This window comes from Corvus cornix, chromosome 3 (genome assembly GCF_000738735.6).
Source record: "Corvus cornix cornix isolate S_Up_H32 chromosome 3, ASM73873v5, whole genome shotgun sequence".
Lineage (NCBI taxonomy): Eukaryota > Metazoa > Chordata > Aves > Passeriformes > Corvidae > Corvus > Corvus cornix.
Genome location: NC_047056.1, coordinates 17,897,136 through 17,922,664, shown reverse-complemented (window position 1 = coordinate 17,922,664; position 25,529 = coordinate 17,897,136). Strand labels below are relative to the sequence as shown.

The 25,529-nt window shown below is 45.3% G+C and overlaps 2 protein-coding genes across 5 annotated transcripts; one reads left to right on the top strand and one right to left on the bottom strand.

Moving 5' to 3' along the window:
* Positions 1 to 968: 968 nt before the first annotated feature.
* Positions 969 to 19,098, top strand: LOC104685727 (adipocyte plasma membrane associated protein). Of its 3 annotated transcripts, XR_005604176.1 has the most exons (10): positions 969 to 1,166; positions 4,185 to 4,301; positions 4,799 to 4,914; positions 6,095 to 6,187; positions 9,441 to 9,557; positions 10,055 to 10,229; positions 10,684 to 10,818; positions 11,177 to 11,369; positions 11,628 to 11,794; positions 12,361 to 12,448. XR_005604176.1 is itself a non-coding variant. In XM_039568909.1 (9 exons), exons 1-9 carry the CDS (start codon positions 1,075 to 1,077, stop codon positions 12,568 to 12,570), a joined length of 1,248 nt encoding a protein of 415 aa, XP_039424843.1. In that variant the 5' UTR covers positions 969 to 1,074; the 3' UTR covers positions 12,571 to 19,098. The 3 variants fall into 3 exon arrangements, 2 of the variants coding, with proteins under 2 accessions (XP_039424843.1, XP_039424844.1); XM_039568909.1 differs by lacking the exon at positions 11,628 to 11,794 and having other exon boundaries at positions 12,361 to 19,098; XM_039568910.1 differs by lacking the exon at positions 12,361 to 12,448 and having other exon boundaries at positions 11,628 to 12,010.
* A 477-nt stretch (positions 19,099 to 19,575) lies between these two features.
* Positions 19,576 to 25,245, bottom strand: CST7 (cystatin F). 2 transcript variants are annotated; one of them, XM_019282394.3, is made up of 4 exons: positions 25,116 to 25,245; positions 20,718 to 20,890; positions 20,356 to 20,472; positions 19,576 to 19,894 (listed from the first exon to the last, which is right to left on the bottom strand). In XM_019282394.3, exons 1-4 carry the CDS (start codon positions 25,189 to 25,191, stop codon positions 19,802 to 19,804), a joined length of 459 nt encoding a protein of 152 aa, XP_019137939.1. In that variant the 5' UTR covers positions 25,192 to 25,245; the 3' UTR covers positions 19,576 to 19,801. The 2 variants fall into 2 exon arrangements, with proteins under 2 accessions (XP_019137939.1, XP_039424845.1); XM_039568911.1 differs by having other exon boundaries at positions 25,119 to 25,245.
* Between the last annotated feature and the right edge of the window lie 284 nt (positions 25,246 to 25,529).

Genomic DNA, 25,529 nt, shown 5'->3' with positions numbered 1-25,529 from the left:
GGAGTGAAATTGTGCCCCCACTTCAGTGCATTGTAAAACACCAGCTGCAAACTGCTGCAGATTGGAATCTCATGTCCAACACTGACCAGGCCAGAGGAAGCCAGGAAGAGCAGACCTTCCCACACTGGAGTTCGCCTTTTCTACTTGAAGATGTGCAGGCAGTTCAACAGGTGTTTTCAAAAACTTACTGAGCACATTCCCATCTCCACATCCCCATCTCTCTGCTGCTGGCCTGGCAGGGAGTTACACACTGGTGACTCCTTGCAGAAGGCGATTGCCCTGCATGCTGTCAGTCACGGCACTCAAAGGTGCTTCCCTAGTCTGAAGCTGAATCTTGGCTTCAAGAAGGGAAAGGAAACCCAGGTAAGTTGACTGTGGTGAGAGTGAATGAAAGTTTGGTTAATCAGAAAATAGTATTATTTTTGTTAAAGACGTTTTCATATTAGAGAGGAAATTTGGTAGTGCTTTTCTTGTAGTTACAAAGAAAAGGTGACAGGAAACACTGTTCTGCCTAAGTCTCTCCTGCCAGTGAAATATGTTTAAAAAGCTCACATATATGTCAAAATCCAAAAAAATGCCTGTAATTGAGGCCCAGTGAATGAGCGAGAGTTACACTGTGTGTATGGCAGTGTCTCCAAGTGAGAAAAAACCCAAAACTTTCTTATGGAAGGAAATAATTCCTGGCACATGCAGGGCACGTGTCACGGTCAAGTGTTTCTGTAGAGGTTTTCTGCCACCGCGGTGGCTGCAGGGCGCTGCCGGCCGCGGGAACAACCGCGGGGGCCTGAATGGGGCGTGACCGGGATGAAGGGCGCGGCCCGGGAATGACGGGCGCGGCCCGGGAACAATGGGCACGGCCGGGGAATAATGGGCGTGGCCCGGGAATAATGGGCGTGATCCGGGAATGATGGGCGCGGCCCGGGAATAATGGGCGTGTCCCGGGAATGATGGGCGTGGTCGGGGTGACGGCGCGGCCCGGGGGTGGAGGGGCGGGGCCGGGCGCTAGGGGCGGGGCCGCGGTTCCGGTGCGCGGCGGCGGCGGCCCGCGGGGTCGGGGTCGGGATCGGGATCGGGATGAATGAGGTGGAGGGGCTGCGGCAGCGGCGGCCGCTCCGCCCGCAGGTCATCACCGAGGACAGCCCGGCGCAGGAGGCCAAGGAGGGCAGGTGGTGCCCGGCGGGGCGCCGCCGTGACACTGCGGCTGCAGGGCCGAGGCTGGGCCCGGCCCCGGGAGCGCTGCTCGGGGAGGGCCCGGGGGCGCGGGCTCGGCGCGGCTGGCGCGGCCGGGCCGGGGGAGCGGCGGGTCGGGCTCGGAGTGCCCGGGGAGGGCTGGAAGGGCTGGGCGGGTGCCCCGGGGCTGCGCAGAGGCCGCTGCGGGCGTGCGGAGCGAGGCCGCGGCTTCCCGGCTTGTCTGGTGCTGGGCACCCGCGGGTGTCAGCCCGGGGGTACCCCCAGTGCTGCCGCTTCTCCTGGAGCGGGCTGGCGGTGAGAGGGGTTGGGGCAGCGCCTACTGACGTATTCTGCCGAGCTGCAGGAACAGCTTTTAACAACAAAAAAAATCGGTTTGATTTATGGCTCTTCGCTTTTTTTTTTCTTTTTTGATATAGGTCTGTTTAAGTCCTGTTTATCTTTTGCCAGGCAAGAAATAACAGTTATCCCATTGTGGCTTGTACAGCTTTATTGTGGGTGTGATTAAGTCCTGTATAGTTATGGTTAGTCTGTTTATACCTTGGTAGTAGTTTAAAGAGTAATCTGCAGTTTGTCAACTGATCTGCCGGATCTTTGTCAGCTGATGCGTCGGACCTTGTAAACAGTCTGTTTGTGACTAAGTTTAAAAAAAAAGATTCCATTTACAATTTTCTGTTTAGGAATTTAAAAAAAAATTTAAAATACCTTCACTGTAACTGAAGGCAATAGCTGTAATTAGTGGTAGTGTTTGCTTCGCCTTTCATTGCATAAGGTAACTTATGCAATGGATATTGTAATATTTTTGTTCACCATCTGTCTCTTCTGCTTTGAGTACTTTCCAGATTCTTATCTCTGCCCTTCAGGGTCATCAGAATGGAATACCGTGTCTGATGGCTTGCACTCAGTCCCTGTTTTTGGAGGAGAGCGTCAGTATCTCTGAGCTTGAGAGACTGCTCCTCCTGCCTTCAGCCTCTCTTGGTCAAATCAGATGAATTTCTAGGGCTCTATTACTGACCCGAAGTATTCACAGGGGCTGTTCTGTTCTGAACAAGGAAGGAAATTCCTGCACCTGGCCTTTTTCTGGCTAGTAGCCATGGCAGAAACTCTTGAGGACAGTTGCTTTTCTCTCCAGCCCAGCAGCCAAGGAGATGAGACAGCCTGGCCTGCTGGCTATGGTGACCCGTAGTAGCATCTTGCCAGCCAACTATTATTTTCAAGAGCTGGTTTAATGGCTTGTCTTTTTAGTTCTAAATTGCTGTAATTATAGCTGGAGTCCTGGTCAGTTGCTGTATGGAGATTTGTGGCTGCAGCCCATGTAGGATTAATTAATCAGGGACACAATTGACTAAGGTATTCTGTTTCACTGTTGGTGAACCTTTACCTCAGTGATTCTTTCCAGTGACTGACACTTGTCAGTATTCAATATTGTGTAGTTTGATAAGGATTCTGAGTAGATGACTTTTTAGTTTATTTTTTTTTGTACAGCTTTTCAGTTTTATTTAAATTCTCGTGGTTTCAGCAGTGTCTAAACTAGGTCTTGCAAATTTGCAGTCTTGAAGTGTGAGTTTGCTTGTCACCTTATTCTTCCTGCCTTTTTTCTTTATTGTCAGTTCCTTGCAAGTTTGATTGAGGATCAGAAATATGACTCTTACTTAAATCATGCTTTTAGGAGCTTTAATTAGGTTGGCTTTGGCAGATGAGTTCCCATTCTGTTCCCGTTCATTCCCAGCTCCTTTTGTGTGAGCTGTTCTCAGCTGTCACAGAGATGCTCAGGTGTCTGCTGACAGTACTTTTAATCTTACATTGTTGAGCTTTCATCTCTTGAAGGACAGTAGAAAGACAAGGCCAAGGGCTGAAGTCTTTGTGTAAACTTGGGGATTGCCTTTGATCTTTACCCCCTGCTCTCAGTTGCAGATCCAAGGGGACACAGACTGGGAGGTTTTTGCTTCCTCAAGACATCTACTGTTAAAGCAGGAAGTGCTTAAGTCCTGCCTAAACCCTAATATTTAGTTCTGTCCTTGATGTTCTCGCTGATAATCCCAAAGGTTACCTTGATGCTGATATCAGTACTACAAATACATGTATTTAGCTCCCCAGTTTGGATATGTATGTTCTGGGCAGTGGTTCATACTTCCTACTGTCTGGATGATTGGCTAGGGAAGGACATAACAGTGGAAGGGGTCCAAGGATTAGTGCAGAACCACCAGGCACTGTTTGTCTTTATTTAACTGATCCTACAAAGAGCCTGTCTGGTTGGGCCACTGAAGGGTTCAGAACAGCTAAAATTGTAACAGCTGCTTTTCCAGTTCAAGGCTAGGATTTGTTGAGTTTGATTAATTCCTCTAAAACTTGTTGAGAGCAAAACCTGGTTTTCTCCAGTGGAAGAAATTTTTACTTATTTTATTGTGTATTTTAATGGGTAAAGAGAAAATACGTAATTTCTTTTGTGTGCTGGCGCTTGAATTTCAAACCAATGCTCACTAAGTTAAGCAGCCATTCATTTAACTTCCTCTGTGTTTGCTGTTTTAGTGGAAGTTTTTATTCAAAGTTAGTGCTGGATGGAAAGCATTGCCAAAACGGAAGATCAAGTTTAAAAACCCCCCAACCACTCCCCAACCAAAAAACCCTTGTCTCTTAGGTGTTTTTGGGTTTTTTTTTGCTTGTTTGCGGGGGGTTTTGGGTGGGGTTTGGTTTGGTTTTTTGGTTGGTTGGTTGGTTTTGTTTTGGCTTATTTTGTTTGTTTGTTTTTATTTTAGTCAGCTGTAACTTGTAGAATGAATGAAACCTTCACATAAAAATGTTCAGCCTTGTATGACGCTGGTATTCTGAGATTTTTCTCTTATCCTAATATGTTCAAAATGGACCTTGAAGGTCAGGATGGTGATTGTGCAAAAGTGTTAGTTTCCTTTTCTGAAGAAAGCAGGCTGCTACAGAATTTTTGAGGACTATAGTATCTGAAAATAATATTAATCCTGTTCCTTGTTTGGTTTTGGCAGCACTTACAGCAGCAAGGTGTTCCGTGTTACCTTCCTGACTTTGGCTGTGTCTGTGGCTGTGCCACTGCTTGGAGTGACTGTTCTGCTGGATTGTCCTATAGACCCTCAGCCCATAAGGTAAATGGTTGTTTGGTTTCAAAGTGAATGTTCTGGAAGCATAACTTCTCCTGTGTGCTCTGTTGTTTTGTTTCAGCAAACAAGAGTTAACAATGTGAAGTGGTTCTGTGTGGATTGAGAAACTGAGGAGTGATTGCAATGTTATCCACACCCAGTCTGTTTCTGAGCCATCTTGTGCAGTGGTGTGTCACTGCTGATGTTTGAAGGAGCTGAATTACTTTCTTTAGTCATTAATCTAGAAAATTATTTTCTGCTGCCCAAACTGTCAGTGCAGCCTGTGATTACACATATACACTCTTGCCTTCTGTGAGACAAGAACTGCATTTTCACTAAAGGCCAAGTGCTCGGGCTGTTGCAACACTTTTTGAAATATGCTTCATGTAAAGCATAAGTCAGATGGGCAGGAGTTGGCAAACTAGGGGAAAAAATGAACAAATGTGTTGCTCAAGAATGTTTGCATTTTGTGCAAAAGATCATGAGGTCCTCCTGTTTTATAGTTTGAAGGAGCCTCCCCTCCTGACGGGTGTTTTAGAGCCCAACACCAAGTTACGAAAAGCTGAACGGCTGTGGGAAAACCATCTCATTGGACCAGAGTCCATTGTCAATATTGGGGGTAAGCACTGACAAAATCAGCTTTTAAAGAAGGCTCTTTAAATGTTGTTCCATTGGTAAGAGTTTGTTCAGCAGTAGACCTCCTAGATAACAAATTCTGGAAGTTATTTTGAATGGGTAGGTTTTTGTAAAAGTAATTGTATTATGCAGCAAAACCTGGGTGCTCTATACTGCTTTTCTCCTCTTTCATGAGTTCAAAATAAATCTTGTTGCCAGATTAAAAGTCCCTATCTTCCAGGACTGAAAGCACTAGCAATGTAGTCAGGGGCTACTTATGTTTGGAGGAAGTGGTCCCATTTTTTCATTTGGCTAGCTCTTAACTGGGAAATAATATTTAGAAGCTATGCCTGTTCTTTTAAAGCCCTTTGCTGCTGGGGGAGCTGAATTTTGTGATGTTCATGTTTTCTTTTATGACAGAAAAAAAATCTCAAATTGATAAATAGCATATTTACATTTTAGTGCTGTTGCACAATATCATAGCCCATATTCATAACTCCCTCATGTTCCATATTAATAATTCCTAAAGCTTGGATTCTTCTTGCAAGAAATCTAATGAACACAGGTGCCTTTCTGTACTTCCCTCTTGTGGCAATGTGTTCTCCCCAGATCACAAACCCTTGCCACCTCTGAGCGCTTTCTTAATGAGTTACCTGTCCTTCTAATGCCATGACATCCTCTTAGCAAGAACCCAGCATTGTACAGGGGTTGTTTCTTGTGCCTGCTGAAGAAGGGGTAAGGCTAGAAACTACTCTTAACCCTTACTGAAAGATCCTTCAGTGCAAGAGGTGCTCAGAAGCCCTATAATTTATTTTCCTTCTACTATAGCTTCTAATTAAATAGCAAAATATTTTAAAGAAATTACATTATCCAGTAAGAAGCTACTGCAAATTCCTTCCTCAGATTACACTTTTTTACCTGTATCTGTAAACAATGTACGAAAAGGATTACCTGAAGCTATTGGTTTTTTTATGTTGCCTGGTTTCATCAGTCTCATTGGAAACTCTTTATGGAAGCTTTCCTGCAAGGGACAGCTGACCTATGAGTGAAATAATCAACCTGACTGGGAATAAGTTTTCTGTGAATAAATGTTGAAGTCTCCTTATTCCCTACTTCATGCTAGTAGAAGGATGTTTACCAGTATGGTTTTGTGATCAGCCTAATCACACCAGTTGTTTTTGCAGATGTTCTGTTTACTGGGACAGCTGATGGGAAGATTGTCAAAATTGAAGATGGGGAAATACAAACAGTAGCTAGAATTGGCCACGGTCCTTGTGGTGAGTGACAGCTCCTGAACATAGTGTGCCTGAAAATGTCTGGGTCAAGGGCATGTGTTGGTTGAACTGTGTTCGGTCTGGATTGCAGGTGCATATCTTGCTCTGCAGGAATTTGTAGCAGAAATATGGATGTATTTGTTTCAGTGAAGTATGAGTGAAAATATGTACATTGGAAGGAAGAGTAGAACAGAGGGCCAAAAGAATGGGAGTGGATGGTCTTGATAGCAAAGCACACAGTTTCCAGCAGTAAAATTTAAGAATGCAAGGGGATTTTGTGTCATGACTACAAGGCCTTCAACATGGATGATGTGCTGGTGGAAGATCCTGCATCTTAACATCGGGAGGAAGACAAAGTTGAAGTGCATCACAAATAACATTCCTTTTCCTGTTAGTCCATCCAGAAAAAGCATTTATCTTAAGAAGAAAATGGGCAGCAACCTGGTCTGATATTTGTGGAAGCTAAAGTTACCAAGATTCTGAGGTGAAGGGCCACCTCATAAAAACTGAGGACTCCTAAACAAGTGTGAGTGAATGAACTCTAAGCTAATGTGTGAGTGGAAAAGTGTCTTGCTTTAAAACAATTATATGGGCTGGACACTCCAAAATGAGTTCTCTCTCCTTATATTTTTAACCCTTCCCCTTTCACCAATAAAGGAGAGATGAAAGTGAGAAGATGTAAGTGAAAAAATAGCAGTTTACTAAAAAATAAAACAGCAAAAACCAAGATGACAGTAATAACCACTGGATACAAATGGTGCTGAATCCTGTTGACAAAGAAAAACCAACACAGCAACCAAGCCTTCATGGTCACAGAACTCTCTCATTCCCGAAACAACAGCTAGCAGGGAACAAGGACAAAACAGAAGAACCCTGGAGAACTGTTCCTGTCCAAAACCAGTCAAATGGTGCCGATCCATCTGCTCCACACCACCCAACAGGAGCTCTCCCAACAGTGGCAGCTGGAGCTGTGGCAGCAGCTGGGACTCCTGGAGAGGGGGGGATGGTGCTGGTGGAGCTGTCCTGGGTGGCAGCAGGAATACAAAGGTCTGAAGGAAGCATCCTCCCCGGATCAGAGACGGGGCTGTCCCTGGCAACAGCGGCCAAAAAGCTGTTATGGAATTCTGCAAAGCCCAGAGATAAACAAACCTGCCAAGCTGCCTCGCACTGCCTCGACTCAGAGAACCTGCCACAGGCAACTTTCTTGGCAGCCTGGCCAAAAAAAGCTGCAGCCTCTGCACTGAAGTCCTGGGGAGAACAGAGGAGCTCCATGTGCCTGTTCCCTCTCTATTGTAAAGGGACCTCAGGCCACCTGCCTCTGTGAGCTCAGGGTGAAACACCCCAGTTCTGCTTCCAACCCCTGGGTTCTAAAGGGACAGTGGTCATCTTGGGCAGGGTGGTGTAGGGAAGATACGGAATACAATACACAGTCTTTGTGTTACCCAGGACAGAAGGACAACAACTTACTTAGAGATTTTTAAAAATAAATATCCCCTTCCCCATCTACAGATTTCTGCCTTGCATTTTGTTGTACCTATTTCCCTTCGTCTGTTTGTAAGTACAGTGGGAGTTGTGGCTGCACTTGCTTTAGCAGAGATCCTGCATTGGGGATGGTATTTTTGTTTTCTCACTGCTAAATTGCAGTTATTTCTTGTGGAATTCCACACCTCTTTCTGAACAAATTATTTGCTTCATTTAATGAGAGTTTTGGAACTGAATGAGGAAAACTGGTAGCAGCTTGTTTATTACAGAACCATCTCTATGGGAAGCTTAATGCTGGCCATCTCAGCAGTGCCTGGGCAGTGTGAGAAGCCTGGCTGGTGTTTGTTGGGACTGATGGGAGTTTTGTTTGTGGTAATGATACAGAAGCTCATCTGAGGTTCTGCAGCCCTGTGCTGATTGCCAGTTAGAAGTTAAGGTCAGCAACTGTTGCTGTCCCTATTAGCTCTCATTGACATGTTCATCATTTTATCCATGTAATTTTATGTGGATGCTCACGTGATTGGACTCTGGACTGATTTGGCAGCACTCTCTTGGCTGCCTGACAGGTAGAACAGCCTTGGTAGGACAGCTGATGGGAAGCTGGATTTAGGCATGAATGTGGATGGGGGTGGGTGTGAAAAATCACCTTTGCTGTGCTTATTTCCATTGGACTTGAACAGCTTGGGAGAGGTGGGAAGGTTGTGCTGCCCTGTTTCTTTGGGGCCAGAGTGGTAATGGGGAACCTGGACTTTTGTGCTCCTTGATTTGGGAAGTGGAAAGGCTGTAGCCATCTGCCTTCTCCAAAAATTTCTCTTGGTAACTTTTCAAACTGCTGATGTTCTGAAGTTCTTAGCTCTTCAGGACTCAAATATTTCCTTGAATTTATCTAAATTCTTCGGGTTTGCAGAATTCCCCTTCCTCCTCATATGGGAGTCTTCAGAGTCTGTCTTCAGAAAGTAGCTGTTTCACTGTTGGACCTTTCCAGAAAAAGAAAGGTTCTTCTAAATTAAAAATTAGTTTAATTTAAAAAAACCCAAATCACCCCCCGCCCCCCCCAAACCTGCAGTAAAACTGATTCTTTCTGAGAAGAAGCATCTTGTTAAATGCACTTTTCTGGTATTTACCCCATCCTCGGCAGCTGTTAGTTACTAGCCTGACAGATTCTGTGATTATGACTGGTGAAAACACGGCGTGGGGATATCTGCTTCAGTCCCACCTAGTAAACTAAGAATCATCTCTTTAATGAATGTATGTGCCACATACATGTCATAGAGTTTTTATAAACCACAGTTTGAAGCAAAGGTCACATGTCCAAGCAAAGGAAAAAGAAAAATCCTCAAATATTTTATTCTCTGCTTCCCATCAGCCAATGATATCTGACTGCTTTGCAGGAAGCAGGGCTGCAGCACGTGTAGAGTTTGTTTTGGAAGACAAATGTTTTAAATAATGAATGCTTCCCCTTTCTCCTCGTTTTTCTTAGCTTTCATATCTCAGCTGACACCATATGGTATAGAATGTCCCTTTGGTCATTTTGGGCCAGCTGTCCTGGCTGTGTCCCCTCCCAGGATCTTGCCTACCCCCAGCCTGCTGGAGCGGGGAATGCTGGAGAGAGCACTGATGCTGTGCCAGTCCTGCTCAGCAGTAGCCAAAACACCTTTCTAGCTGCCTGTGCAAAGCATCTTCATCTCAGCCAGACCCAACACACCTGTGTAGGTACCCTGAATGCCTTGTGTGAATTTCTGTTTGCAAAACCATTTTAAAATTGTTTCCAAAGGAGGCCGTGAGGATGAGCCAATGTGTGGAAGACCCCTTGGCATGCGCGTGGGGCCAAATAACACCCTGTTTGTGGCAGATGCTTATTATGGACTCTACGAAGTTGATCCTAATACAGGTATGACTTTTCTGCACAGAAGTTCTCTTCCACTGACAAATCTGGGCTTCATTTGCAGTTTTGCCAGATGCTGCAGGCAAAACAATGCCTGTCTTCTTTGTAAAGTGATTTGGAGCTGTCTGGATGAAATGACTCATGCAAGAACTTGATATTTATTTTCCTGTAGCAATCACTTCCTCTCTGTATCTGACTGCCTGGATCAGAGCTACCAGTGACTTATCTTCTGGCATTACTTGATTTTTGTTGTTAAAATTGGTACCCCAGGGTCCATGAATAGAGCTCTGTTGTAGCTGTTTTGGTTTTCATAAAAGGAAAGGAAAAAGATTGTTACATAAAACTTTTTGTCATGCTTGCTGTACTTTTGCTTCTGCCTTGATCTCACTGTGGTAGTGAAAAGCTCTCCCCTTCCCTGTAACCCAAATCTACACAAAGTGAAGAGAGATGCATTTTGGTGTGGTTACACTGTGTGTCTTTTCTTTTCTTCTGTTTGTAACCAGGTGAAACGAAAACGCTTGTGTCAACCAAAACACTGATAGAAGGCCAGAAGTTGTCTTTTGTAAATGATCTTACAGTGACCAGGGATGGGAGGAAAATCTACTTCACTGACTCCAGCAGTAAATGGCAAAGACGAGACTACTTGTTCCTGGTTATGGAAGGCACAGATGATGGGCGGCAAGTATCTCCTCCCCAAGGCATTTAACTTGCTGTAAGCTCACTTGTAGGAGTGGACTTCACCACTTCCTTGCTCTTCACATGTTTTCTCTTTATAAACCCACCTCTGCAAACATTGCACTGCCCAGGAGAGGGTGAGGGAATGTGTGGGTGTTGCTAATGAGATCTTGCAGCCAAATAAATGAGATTCCCCTTTTTCCTTCAAGAGGAGTGGCATGGGACATTTGTTTTAAAAGTGAAGGTGTTAGCATTACCTTCAGCCCAAATCCTTCCTGAATGCTGCCAGTCTCAAGTGCCTTATTCTCTTATTTCTCTTGTGTTCATAAACAAATGCTTCCTCGCTATTCTGCCTTCTTAACTCAAGTGAGGTGTGTGTGAGAAAAGATGGAATGCCTGAAGAACAAAACACAGATGCATAAATTTTCATCTTCACTCAAAAATGGTTTCTTTTTAGCCTCCTTGAATATGACACAGTGACAAAAGAAGTGAAAGTCTTAATGGTGGGGCTGAGGTTTCCCAATGGTGTGCAGCTCTCTCCTGCGGAAGACTTTGTCCTGGTGCAGGAGACAACCATGGCTAGAATCAGAAGGCAAGTATGACTTGGAAACTATTACCAGTCTGTGTAGGGATTGTTTAAATAAACAAGTGGAGTGGCTGAAGAAACCTTACACTTTATTTATGCCTAGTTATAAACGACAAGGTGACCTTCTTCAATACTTAATTTTTTTATTACACTGTTAACATCTGGGCTGCATAATCTTTCCATCATGGGCTCCTTAAGCACAGTGAAGCAAGCTCACTTTTTTCCTGGGGAGAAGTGTGGCAGTGCTGTATTTCCCTGTACCAAAAATAATGGGGAAAATTTTTTTTTTTAAATTTTGGAACTCTCATTTATTATTTAAACTGCTTGAGTTAAGATGTTCTAATCTATTATCTATAACTTTCAGGTATTATGTGTCTGGGCTGATGAAAGGTGGAGCAGATATGTTTGTTGAGAATATGCCTGGTCTTCCAGACAATATCAGGTTAAGCAGCTCTGGAGGATATTGGGTAGCTATGGCAGCTGTGCGACCCAATCCTGGATTTTCTTTGTTGGACTTCTTATCTGAAAAACCATGGATTAAAAGGATGATATTTAAGGTAAAAAATTATAATATTAAAAAGGTTTTTTTAAAAAAAACCACCTTCAGTATAGGAATGGAAGTGATAAATATTTGTTTGTCCTGTTTCTTCCTCTTCACAGGAAGATTTAAAAAAACATTAGGGGCTGTGGTTAAAACTGTTGTTGCTTTCCCCTGGTAGAATAATCCTTATGTATTCATAGGCAGTAAAATTTAGCGTTTGCTTCTTTGAGTAGCAGGTGCACATCTCTTAAGTTGCCTTCCATCTTGATCTTAGGAAAGAAAAAGAGCCTATCTCTAACCATGCAGCAACACAGGATCTACATTTGGATATGTGAAGACTTCACCTGAAGTGCCTAAACTGCTTATTGCCAGGTGTCTGAAGAGCATTTGGGAAGTATGAGCTGTTCCCATGCCTGCCCTAGGCACCCTAGGAGACAGAGTGTACGTTGTGGATGGTGTTAGGTGACATTTTGTTCTGGTTCACTATGCCTGTTGTTGTGTCACCCCGCTTTAGGATGAGCAAGGATAATGTATTTTTTTAAGGGCTAGAGAAACAGCATGGTGCTTTTCAAACAATGCAAAGACTTGGAAATACTCCTGTCCTCGAAAAAATAAAAATCAGCAAGCAGTGCTTAGGATTCCATTGCAGCTGAACAAGCTCTGTGCTGTTCCTGTCTCTCCTGGTGCAGTGCAGGAGCTCTGAGTGATGCTGTGGGGAGCTTGGTATCAGCTGCACCAGAACAAGCTGCTGTCTCTTGCGTGGGCAACCTTTCAGCCTGCCTCTGGAGTACAGTGAGCTTCTGCTGATCTGTTTGTTTCTTCTAAAGTTGGCTTTTCAGATATTAATGTGTTAACCCTGTGTAATGGTGTTTACTCAAAATGTGTCCTTATGCTCTTAGCTGCTGCTTCTGAGGAGCGTGGAGTGGTCTTTGCCTGTATAAATGTCTGAGATCTGATTGTGGAGAACAAAACCTCTTGTTAATTTTCTTTTTTTTCTTCTCTTTCAGTTGCTGAGTCAGGAAACTGTGGCAAAGTTTGTACCCAAATATAGCCTTGTTGTTGAACTCAGTGAGACAGGATCCTACAAAAGAAGCTTCCATGATCCCAACGGAGTGACAGTGGCTTATGTCAGTGAGGCACATGAACACAATGGACACCTTTACCTGGGATCCTTCCGCTCTCCCTATATTTGCAGACTTGATCTCCAGCATGTTTAACTGCCCATCCATGATGAAGTCCTGCTGTCCTGTACTACTCCAGAGGTGCAAAGGAAGCATGTGCTCGAGGCAGGGTGTGACCAAGGACAAAAAGTGACAGACAGTCTGTTAAGGTGCAGTAGCACTGTGGCCATAGGAAAACGTACAGCTTGCTGTACCTGTCCTCTGTCTTGGCTGACTGCTCATGCTCTGGAGTTGGCCTGCATTACTGTTCATATCTAAGGACTATGGTGAGGCATCTTCATTCAGTTCTTTGTTCCTCCAAGGAAATCCATCGATTTTCCTGTGCCCAGCCTTGTTTGGAGTCATCTTAAACAGACACCATCATGTCACCTTTAATGCAACTCTGTGTCCTCTTACACTGGAAGGATTTGTGATGGATGGAATATAATTGTGTATGATTTGGGTGGAAGAGGGTGGCTTGCATGTGTTTATTTCTGTTTTAGTGCCTCCTGTCCAGGAGTGATTACAGTGCATGTTCTAATGTCATACCATGGTGCTGTGGTAGAGGCAGCAACATCCAGGACATGCCTAGGAATCTAGTAATGCCATTGGGTTTCTTCAGTCTCAACCTGTGTAAGTCACATCAGACATTGCAATTAACTGTTAATCAACATGCAGGATCAAACTGGATCGTTACCTGTGGACTCCTGTGTTTCTTTATAGCTTTGAGGTCAGATGATGAATGAAAGTTGCATTTTTGGTGTTATTAAGGACTAGTTCCAGTGGGTTTTAAAAGGGTTGTTTGTAGTATTTCCTTCATGTTTACCAGGTCCTGAAAGTCTCCTGTTCCTTGTCTATGTGACTGTGCCTGGGAGAAGCGGGCTAGCTGCAGGAATCCTCTTCAACATGCTCTTTATGAAGAAATGGTTAAGATTGTGGGGAAGACTGGTGTCTGAAGATGGATGTGGACTCAAAAGGCCCCTGTAAAATATACTGTTGGTGGATGAGGAAGGCTTAGGTGGAGGATTTTGGAATGCAGTAGTAACTCATGGATGCTTTCTGGCATCTCCAGGGACTTCCTCTGTTAACAGATACTCTGCTTGGTAAATGCAGAGAGTGCTTTTCTGTCAGCTATTGCGAAGGAAAGCCTGTGCTGTTACATGTTGTGTCTGGAATGGCTGGCAGCACAAAGGAATTCCAGACAACAAATCAGCTTCATAGAGGAGCCAAGGAGGAGAAGGGCTGTGGTGGACCTGGTGCTCACCAACAGAGAGGAAGTTGGGCAAAAATGCCAGGAAGCCTGTGTGGATGAACAAGGAGCCCCTAGGCAAGCTCAAACACTAAAAGGAAGCCTACAGAGGGTGGAAGCAGGGGCTGTAGCCTAGCAGGAATACAGAGAGGTTGTCAAAGCAGCCAGGGATCAGGTTAGAGGAGATAAAGCCCTGAGAGAATTTAACATGGCCAGGGACATCAAGGACAAGAAGAAAAGCTTCTGTGGGTATGTGGGTGATGAAAGGAACACTAGGAAAAATGAGGACCCTCTCTGGAAGGAAAGGGGAGACCTGATTAACTGAGACATGGCAAAGGCTGAGGTACTCAGTTACTTTTTTGTCCCCTTCTCCACCAGGAAGTGCTCCAGCCACACTGCCCGAGTTGCAGAAGGGAAAGGCAGGGACTGGGAGACTGAAGAATCACCCACTGTAGGAGATCAGGTTTTAGATCATCTGAAGAACATGAAGGTGCACAGGACCTGTTTAAATGCATCCAGGGGTCCTGAGGGAACTGATGGATGAAGGGGCTAAGTCACTCTCCATCATACTTGAGGAGTCATGGCAGTCCAGTTAAGTTCCCTCCATCTAGAAAAGGGGAAAAATAACCTCAATTTAAAAATAAAGGGGGAAAAAGGAAGACCTGGGGAATTACAGCCTGGCAGGATCATGGAGCAGAGAGACTGGAACATGTTACTCAGAGAAGTTGTGGATGCCCCACCCTTGGAAGCATTCAAGGCCAGGCTGGATGGGGCTTTGAGCAACCTGGTCTCATGGGAAGTGTCCCTGATGATCTTTAAGGTCCTTTCCAACCCAAAGCATACAATGATTTTAAGTAAGAGGTTTTGCATCTTGAAGAGCTAAAGGGGTTGCTTCAATTGCTGTGTGATTTAGTGCATTGATACTTTGGAATTGAAGCTTTTGCTGCTCTCTCATCTTCTGCCACTGGGTGACAATCCAACCTAAACTTACACTACTGCTCCATTTCCTCACCTTTGGAAAGGAAAGAGATTTGCTATAAATATGTAACGAAAAGCACCAGAAAAGGGGAAGGTGATGCTAACAATGTCACCTGATTTCACTGGCCTTCTGCTCTTCTATTAATGGAGGGCTATGCAAATGAAAATGACTCTTCCCTGTCAGTGCTTCTGTCACCTTGTTCTGTGTTACTGCCAGGCTGCAGCAGTCCTGTGGCAAGTAGCTGATGGCTGCTGGATCAGGCTGATTTGTTCCTGTACAGGCCAGGGGCTGCTGGTTTTGGGAAAACCCAGTCCAGGGCAGGCTGCTTCAGCACCAGCTGGTTAACACTGCTCTGCCAGCCCTTGCAACTATTTGTCCTCTTCTGGTGGGATATAAAAGATGAACTTGATGGGATCTTAAATTGGGGTTGAAAAAGCAGATCTGCTGTGGTGATTCTTTCACCCTGATGCTTTGGCAGCCTTGTGGCAAACACAGCTTTACCTCTTGGTACACAGTTATCACTAGTGATTTATTTGCCAAAGTATTTCACCAAGTAACCTTTGGACAGAGTGCAGTTCTCAGTTAATTTTTTTTAAGGGTACTGCAGAGTGACTGGACTTGTACCCCATAAACTCCCTCTATTTCTACAGGCTGGACAGACAGGATTTATTCAGTTTGAGAGATTAAAGACCTCTGAAGTCTGTAAATCCCAACTGTGGTGCATGGCACAATGCTAAGCAACAATCCTTGCATGGTGACAGGCTGCTTAACCAGGCCATTGGTGTTCCATTTCTCACAAGAACCTTAACACTTCATTTTAGCTGGCTCCCATTCTGGTGTTCTGCTGGATCCTGATAATCCATCCATGATATGCAGAAGTGGGGGGGACTGTAGTAAAACCCAGATTAAACAGGTTGGCTGACACACAGGTCTCATTATGCAGCATAAGGGGTGCTTAAGAACAGTATTTTTCTAGAAACAATTTTTTTCTAAAGAGATTTCTAATCCTTGGTAGGCTCTCAAATGCAGGAGTAAAGCAGCAGCACTAAAATGCCTGTGGAATAAACAAACTGGCATAAACTCCTCTTGATGCTCCTGTGAAGACCGGTTTTACAGGCTCGTTCCACAGAGGCTGAGTCAATGGTGTGTTGATTTCAGATGGATGGTGACACACCTGCCTTGAGCAAGGAGAAACCTGGAACAAGACAGGCTTGGAAGAAAACAGCCAGTCTTCTCTCTTGATGATATGAGTGCAGGAACATAACACCTCTGCATCTCTGAGACTCTTCTCTAGTGTGAGAAGTCTTACTGGATGCAGGAGGATTTACAGAGGTATCCAAAGGTCTTGTCAGAGCATGATTGGCTTTTCGTGGTAGAAGAAAGGGGCTGTGGTTCCCTAAGAAGGGAGGAAGTCCTCTCTGCATAACTCCCAGAGAAGCCTGAGGCTGCTTCCTGTGTCTTACCCAAGCTTCTTTTGGGACAGACATGGCATATGAGAGAATGTTGCCCTATCTCCTGAAAGGCTTGGAGAAATTTTTGATGTAATGTAAAGCCCTGCAGTAAAACTATCCAAGGAAAGGAACCGAGCTGGAGTACACCACAGCTGTGCATTTTAAAAATGTGTTTTGTTTTGCTTTGTTGGTGGAATAGATGTTTCTGCAGGGCACAAGTATCGAGATTTTGCTGAAGCTATTTAAAATGTTGCTCCACAGTTAACTGCCCTGTTTCTTTTCTGGAGCAAACTTCTGTACTAGAGCTGCTGGAACATAACTCGTGTGTGCCCCTGACACTTCTATGCAAAGGTTGGTTTCTGAGACTGAACAGCTGATGAAAGTGATTGCAAAGCCTTGGCATAAATCTGATTACTTTAAATTTGTGTCTGCTTTGTGCCAGTAAAAACTTTGCAGGTGTGATAATGACCTCTTAAGCTTCTGGGTCTGTCTGCTCATTGATCACAACAGGGATCTGATGATGCTGACGCTTGGGCCGTCTCATCTAGCCTGCTTAAAAACAGTGCTGCAGAAGAGTGAGCACAAGGGGGCAGCTGATTTTTGCTAATTTGTTTGAGGTAGGGACCGAAGAATTTAGCAGTAAGTTGTTGTTGTAGTTAGCTATGTGTGCAAGGCTTTTTCCTCATTTAGCAGCTGTCGTGTCTCCTTATCTGTCTGCTGCCAGCTAAACCTTGTGTTGGTTCCAGTGCAGCTGTGACTCCCCCAGCTGTCAGTGGGCTCTGAAAGTCAGTCAGGTTGTGAAATTGGGTGCATCTGGTACAGGCAGAACTTCCAGCTCCTTCATGTGGAGCTGCTGATGTCAAGAGAATGCAAAGTGGGAAGTCTGTCAGTCAGCAATGCTTTACATTTTGATGGCAGGCAGTTCGTTTCCTGTGCAATTTAAAAAGTGGGTGTATGGGAGGAAATATTTGCAGAGCAGAGCTTTTGAGCAAATTCAGATCTCCATTTGAGGATCACTGGCCACTTTGAAGCTCTGGTAAAACTCAGGCTATGGTTGTCCCACAAGCTCTTAATGTCACTGCTGGGATTGTTCCTTTTTTTCTTTAACATACAGGGCTGGCAGAAACAAGTTTTCCTTCTCACCTTATGCCCTAAATCTTTACTAAAAATATTTTTGAATTGCCGTTGTAACCTGAAATAGATGTCAGAGCCCCAGCAAGGTGGTGTAAATTGTAGCCAGGATGCCGAGGGCAGAGACATTGGCTTTTTGACTGCTGCATGTCATTGTGATTAAATGGTACTTAGCTGCAGTTCTTTAGGTCACTGCTAGCAGTGTCCTCCTCTTTAATTACCCAAATCCTTCCTGAGTGAAGTGCTCTGGAGTGATACAAAGAGCTCAGCTGACTTTAGCTCTGCTCCTTTGTCTGGTGCTCATGAAAGCTCTGTTACCATAGCTGAGGGGATGATGGATGCTACACTTCCAGTGTGCCTTTCTTGGTGGAAGGCACACTGGAATTATGTGTCACAGGGAACACATGGATGCAGCTTTGAACATAAGGCTGATCTGTCTTTCTCAGCAGGTGTTTGTCTGTTTGGATAGAGAGGTCTGAACAGTCTTGCTGCATTTTCCTTGGGAGAACAGCAAAGTCCTGTTGGATTTGTCAGCCTGCATGGTGTCAAGTTCACCTGACTTTAACTTCTGTTGCTCTGACAAATGGAGAATTGACTTGCTGAGGAGACTGAGATGAAGCACTATGTGCCAGGGGCTTGGAGAGTCACACAGGGGACACTGTTGTGTGACATGCTCACTGCCTGCATGCATCTCTGCACAGACCTGAAGTGACAGCGTGCTGCCTGCTCACCCCCACTGTGGCATGTGAGAGGCAAATGACATCTGTTCCTGAACACCAGGCTGTCCTGCTGGCTGAAGGAAGGAACATGGATGTCCCCAGCCTTGTTCTGGGCTGGACTGTCTAGAGCTGACAGCCTGATTGGAAGCTCTTGGCATTGTATGAAGCATGCAACTGAAGGAGAAGAGGGATTGAGACCATTCCTAACCCCTCTGAGATACAAAGAGCAGCACTTCCTGGGTTCTCTTGCTCTCCTGCAAACTTAGCTGTGGCTTGGCTTTGTGGACACCCCAAGCCACCATAGCTGACTTTATTTCTCCTTGTCTTTGGCACCAGGCTGTTGATGGTGGCTTGTGTGATGGGTGAATGTAGCATCACATTACATCCTCTTGTGGCCCTTCTGGAGCTTTCTTTTGAGCACTGCTTTTTTTTTTTTTTTCCCCAGCGAAGGCACTGCTGTTCTCAGAGATAAGATGCAGCACAGCTGCCTCTCCAGCACTGGATGCTGAATTTAAGCTGCTGCTGGGCCACCTATTCTTCGCAACTGGTGTTTCTGAAGCAGAACTTGAGACTTGCCCAGCTTTGGGATTACTTGGAGCAGGTACCTCAGCTGTACTATTAATACCATAAGATCCCCAGACCTTGGCTTAGAGCCCTTCACTGGCCTTTCTTGACCAAATGGTTATAAGGGCTGAAAGTGGGGGTGTTACTGCTAATAGGAGTTGCAATATTGCTGCAGAAAGGCAACAACTCTTGGAAGAAAAGGAGTGTTTGTGGGAAAAAATGTGTTCTTTGTGGCTTAGATCAGGGCCCTGCCCGTTCAGAAGTGCTGGTCTGTGTATGACTGATCATGGGCTCAGACTTTATGGCTGTTTTAAGGGAGCAGCTACCCAAATCCTTCCTAATAAGGACCTTAGTCCACTGTAAGCAATAACTGGCCCATGGATGAAGACTGAAGACTTGAAGGAATGGTAGATGCCCACCTAGAGAAGACCATCATTGTACTGAACCTGAATATAAGATGTAGTCTGCCAGAGAATAAATGTTGTATATTAACCTGAATGGAACCATGCTGTTTATCCTCAGCAGAATTATTCTGTGGGAGTATGATTAGATTTATTTGCCTTGGCCTTTGCAGCCATGCCCTTTCACAGTGTAGCTTAGCTTTTGATTAAAGTGGAAGCACTAGTTAGACTCTGTCAGTTCTGGGCTGTCTGTGTTTCAAGATGGCCTTATCCATACCTCTGCCTGAAAATAAAAGAACAGCTCTCCCTCTTGCATTCCTGACAGAGGTGTCTAACCATTTCCCTGGCACTGGAGAATCTTAAAATTTTTGTGTGTGTGTGTATCCCCAGGCAAACTATCCCACTGTTGTAAAGCTTTCCTCAGTGTTGTAGTCACACATGCTGTGGTTTAGACTTGTTTCCATCATGGCTCTGTGAAGGTTCATCACAAAACAAGTGCAACAGAGCTTCCTGGGAGTGCTTGGAAGTTCAGCCAGAGTGTGGATGGTGAATGAATGACAACACGTGTTCATGTGCAGTTTAGTTTTGGACAAACAGATACACAACTGGATAGCAAGACATTCAGTCAAGGCAGGCCTTGTCTTTTGTGTGTCTTTCTCAAGGAAAAATCAACCGTTTGCTTTGAGAGAAAAGCTCTGTGACAGTTCTGTACAGCTGTTCTCCACTTCAATATTGACCTCAGTAGTCCAGGCAAGGAAAAACTCCGGGTGGGAGATCCCCTGTAAGTCAGGCTTTTATGGAGCAAGGTCTTGGTGACAGTGGGCAACAAGGATATGTACTTTTTGTGTCCACGGTGTTATCCAGACCTCAAAATAGCATCTCAGCGTCTGTGAATAAAAGGGAATTGGTGAGAAAGTTCAGGTGTCTGCTGATTGTTCTCAGCATTGCAGGCTGTGATGGGACAGGGGAGAACAGCATCCTTTTGTCTGCCCACTTTATCCTAGGAAAAATACTGTTTGCCAAGTAATCCTGTCTTGTGGGAGAGCCTGTGTAAGGATATCCCCCACCCAGGAAATCTCTCTTTAGCACTACTCTATTTCTGCACACTGTCCTGAGTCACCCAGGAGTATGGGCCAGGTGGATGTATCTGCTTCAAGTCCTTGCAGACAGGAGCTGGCCCTGGATGCATGAAAGGTGATAACCCAGCCTCACCCCAGCTGGCTCTGCAGAGGAGAGGCCTGTACACATATGAAGACATGGAAGAGCTGGTCTGAAAGTGATTGTGCAGCTAGAGATGGCCAAGAATTCCCTGCAGTTCCTGGGCACCCCAAAGGAGTCGAACACATACCAGTTGCAGGGTTTTTTTCCTCTGAAATTGACAGCTGTCCAGGCTGGAGTGATCCCTCTTCTCACACACGGTGCGTTTGATTTCCACGTGAAGCATGTACTTCAGCCCTCTGACAATCTAGAGAAAGCAGTTTCCTCCTTTAAAGTGAGGGCAGGGGAAAGAGATGCCAAAACTCTGTCTAGGGATCAAGTGCTACACCCAAGAACTGTGTGTCACCTACACAGAGCCCTCCTGTGGAGCAGTGCTATAGGGGACAGGTGTAGCAGTCCTGAGGAAGATCAGGGCTGTTGGGTCTTGGATGTGCCATAGGAAGGTCAATTAGAAGATGTTTTGGAGGATCATCAGGAGTCAGCTGCTCTTACCTGTACCATGGCTTTCTTTATCTGTGATTCCTTAAACAGAAAGAGGTCATTGGAGCTGTTGTTGTATCTGTAGACCCCAAAGCGAGCAGCCTTGCGGACCCCGGGGTTGTTGGTGTTCACTGGGACAGGGAAGCCAGGTCTTATGGTTGGGTGGGGTGGTGGTACATTTGTAACTGAAACAACACAAAACATCAGTGTAAAACACATCAGGGGCCTGAAAGGGTGGGAGCTTCAGCCGTCTGAACCAGTGCTAAACCTTCCTATTTGTCCAATGCATTTGTGCTTCAGGTCTCTGCTCACATCCGTTGCAAAGCAATTTTCCTTTGTATGTTTTGAAATGGTGAAACGGTCCTAGGAAATGAAGTGACATAAACAGATGCTGCCAGAAGTGAAAGCAGAGCTCAAAATGACTTGGAAGAAGCCAGAGTATCACAAATATTATTTAAATGTCTCTTGTACGACTCCCAGTTTATAGAAGGACCAACTCTGGCTCTGCTTATGAAGATAGATCATGTTGCTCAGAGTACACTATAGTTTTGATAACATATCAAACACTGGCTCGAGAGTCCTGCTGCTCTTAATTTGCATATCTTATCTTACAGATACAAGTCTTTCCCCCACACCCCACCCTTAAACCTTTGATGGCATCTTGAGGTTTTTATGTTAGAAGGATTTAGATATTAGGAAGAAATTCTTCACTGAAAGGGTGATAAGATGCTGGTACATGTTGCATCCCTGGAAATACTCAAGTCCAGGCTGGATGGGGCTGTGAGCAACCTGGTCTAATGGAAGGTGTCCCTGTCTGTGGCAGGGGGTTGGAAGTAGATGGTCTTTAAGGTCCCTTCTAACCCAAACAATTCTACGATTACCAAGGTCATGGAGTGGAAAAGCAAGATGTGTAGGAAATAGAAATTGGGGAGTGTGCGGGGGTTAACCCATGACCTTTCACATTAGAGCATTTCAGAGAATGATTTACTGTATATTTTTATTTGGTTTTCTAGTTCCTTCCCCATGCACTGCTTATTTTTCAATCATTTAAAAGAAGCTCGAAGCTTTCAGTTGATGTCATTGTTTCATCCCATTTTACATTTTCCTTCCTCTCTGTTTTCCCACTTCTGAAATCAAAGAAAACATCCCCAATCCCACAGAAGGTGCCATGCAGCCACTGCTGATGCCGAGGCCTGTCAGTGCAGGAGGGGACCCTGAGTGTGTGCTCGCAATGAGCCTGTGTGTGCTTGTGCACACAAATGTGCACACAGAGGTTGTACTAAATGTGCTGTGAAAATCAAGCTTTTTATCACCTCTAGCTTTTTTCACAGATAGATCTCTCACCCTCAGCCAGCTGCACAGAGCACAGGCTGTGTACTAAAGCCAGTTTGCACTGAGAAACTTAAGTAGAAGACAGGGGCAGCTTGGTGATCCAGAGTCTATTTAAAAAAAAAAAAAGAAACCAACCCAGAATGATGTACCATCATCAACGTGGAAGGTGACAAAAATTTATCTCACATGCTTATGCACATCCTACTTACACTGTCACATCCTTCTCACAGGTGTTAATTGCACCCACTGGTAACAATGCTCAGAGATTTATGCCTTGACCTGCAAAGGAGAGACTCGATTCCACATCCCTTCCCCACCCAAGGATGTCCAAATCCATCTCTCTTCCTGGCTGATACCTCAGCTACCTTAGTGACCCCTGTATTTTCTTGCAGGTGGGAGCTGAGAGACCCAGGCCATGTGTTGGAGAGGAGCAGATGTTCTGCAGGTGGCTTTGTGTCTGGTGTGGAGGTGATGAGCTTTCCTGTCCCATGCCTCTGATCTATGTTGCCACTGCGTGTGCAGCCAGTGCTGGGCAATCTGGTGGTATTTTTTCACCCAACAGTCCTGAATCCACTTGTAGGTCCCAAGACTATTCTCTATGGGATGGTGTTTTCCCACTGCAGCAAGGGTGGGATTCAAGAGTCACAGAAGCTTGTGACCACTCAGCCTTGGACTGAAGGTATTTCTCAGGCAAGCACATCTTACACAGTGCTCAACTCATGGGTAAAACTTTTCGCAGGGGTTAAGGCACTGGGATCCACAGGTGATTCAGGTGGGCTGTGCAGGACCGGTCTGCAGGCAGAAAGGAAGCTCGAGGCAGAGCAGGGTCTTGGTTTGCCCACAAGGCCCACTGTACTCTTCCTCAGAAATGCCATGCTTTTTCCTGTGCCATCAATACCAACCCAGCAGCTGTAGGGACCAGCTTTTTCCTGAGCTCACCTAGCAACTGAGACATTCTCCCAGGCTGAGAGCAGGGCGCTGCCTTGGGCTCTTCTTGCTGCTCCCCAGCACCTTGCTTGAGTATCTGCTCTCATGCCTGTTGGAAAGTCAGGTGTGGCAGTGGTGGTGTTGTTGATATCACTGTTCTTTGTAGAAGGGGATAATAACACCAGACTCTTTCAATCTTAACACAGTGTACTTTTGTGGCTTTTGAGAGCCCTCAACACCTCTTGAGTCATGGTGACGTCTTTTATAGGCACGGGGTGAATGAGACTGGCTGAAATCACACTCTGTTTATGGGAAGAAAACTGTTACGTGTATTACTCAAACCAAGAGTCAGAGTCCAAGAGCCCTTGTTCCTGACTCCAGTGCCTGGGAGATCCAGCAGTGTCACACATGGCCAGGCCTCCAAAATGCATCACCTGGAGAGGTGAGCGAGCTGGACATGTGTTGTAGGCAGCTTGACTCAATACACCATGTGTTGTAAGCAGGTGATAGGTTATAGATTGTATTTCCCCCCAGCTTTCACCAAGGGGTACTGGGCATTTTACCTCTTTTACCTGTTGCAACTTGGTGTTGAAAATTACTCATACCAGAGCAAAGTGGGTACAAAATCTACTGAGCCCTTGTGGGAGAACTTTACCCCACCATTTTCCTCTGGGGACTCAGATTCCTTCAGGCTAGGATTTGGTTTTCCTTGTGTGCTTCCATTCTCATTCGAGGTGGTCACTGCATGGCACACACACTGGGCTGAAATAACTTTTACTGTTTGCAATAGTTTGCAGTACTGTATTTCCAAACCCCAGAGACTCTCTGGTGTGAGGTACCTGTAATTCTGATTTTCTCACTGCAGCCTTTTCTGACTGTTTCATCCCTGGCTTGGCTTGAGTGCCATCCTAAAAATTTGCGTTTGTGTAAGGTGATGGCCCTGTTCCAGACACAAGCCAAACTTGGCTCAGAGGGTCAAATAGCAGTGCAGGGCTCTAGGCAAACCAGCATTCCTGAAACATCCAGGCCTGGGCGGGAGTAGACTTGGCCAGACACCTAAAATACTCAGAGGCCCTGAGTGTGTGATCTCATGATCCGAGCAGACAACTCTTGCTGCTCTAGTGAGCGATTCTTAGGACCAGAGCATTCATATTCAGAGCCCATCCTTGCTCCTGGATTTGGAAATGTGAAGAGAGAGATGAAAAAGCCGGCCCTCCTTCTGCTCCTTCTGTTGGACAATAGTAGGGTTAGACTCTTTTCTTGCTCAGTTACCAGGCCACCGTTATTAAGCGAACAAGGGCTGTTCTTGCAGAGATGAGCTGAATGTTGTATTAAGAGGCTCTCGTGCTTTTCTTCTTGAGGATTACTTTGGGGACCTTGTTCCTGCAATATGAGAGAGCAATCCCATGGATGCTCCCTCCCAGGCTGCAGTGAAACTGACAGGTTGATTTTTTTTCCGCCAGATGCTTCAGAAACCTCCTCCCCATTACTCCCTCCTTTCAAAACTTCCTCCCTCTAGCAAGGCTAGGCTTTATCTTTACATTTAAGATGTGGCAGAGTTCCTGCATGCTTCTGCAGCCCCCAAAGGAAACCACAGCAGAAACAAAAAGCTACTGGCTAACCAAACACCATCCCTGAGTTCTTTCTGTGTATGGGAACCAAAGTAATACTGAAATAGAACCAAAGCCTTCAGAGAAAAACACTCCTGTCTGCAGCTCCCATTCTAAAGATTTAAGGCCAGCTGCAATCAAGAGAGTTCCCTTGCTCAGCAAAGGAAGAAATGAAACACAGTAATGCTTCATTAAAAGTCAGCTAATTGGCACTCAAGTGTCCATCTGTACTTAGCAGTCAGATTTTTACCCGCAGTCTTTAGATTTAATAATCAAGGTCATGCAGAGTTTAAACACTGACAAATGAGTTAAAACCACAAATTTACTTTAAAACCCCTAAATGATATCTCTGGATAGCATGGTTCACTACACGAGGAGAAAGTCTTTAGAGCAGTCAGGTTTTCAGCTGCAGCCTGAACCCTGCGGTGCTGAGCCAGCGTGGGCAGCCGTCGGAGAAAGGCTGTTATTTACCAGAGCATTACATAGTAGCACTCACAGAACCTAAAACACAAGGAAAACAGCAATTATTTTCCATTCTTACCACCTGAAGTCCCGATGAAGCTCCAGAGTGCCAAACAGCAAAGTGCAGTGAAGCTGCAGGCGAAGTTCGCTGCCATCTCCACCACGTCAGAAGAGGAGCCTGACAGCCAGAGGAGTAACTGCCCTGCTTCCTGCTGGAGAAGAAGTGCCTCTGTGAGTGCTCTCATTGGCTGGTGGAGAAGTAAAAAACCACCCTAAAACCCCCTGAATCATCACAGCTCTGATGCAGACTTTGTCTCCTGCTGACGACCACATACCTCGAAGCCCAGCCACAAAGCTGTGGCTTGGTGATAGCAGCACCAGCCTTGCATGAGACAGGGACTTTTGCTTTGACCCTCAAGGATTCTGCAGAAGCATGGACAGATACGTGCGATGCAACACTGGAAAGGGGTGTGGGGGTGAGGAGAGTAACAGT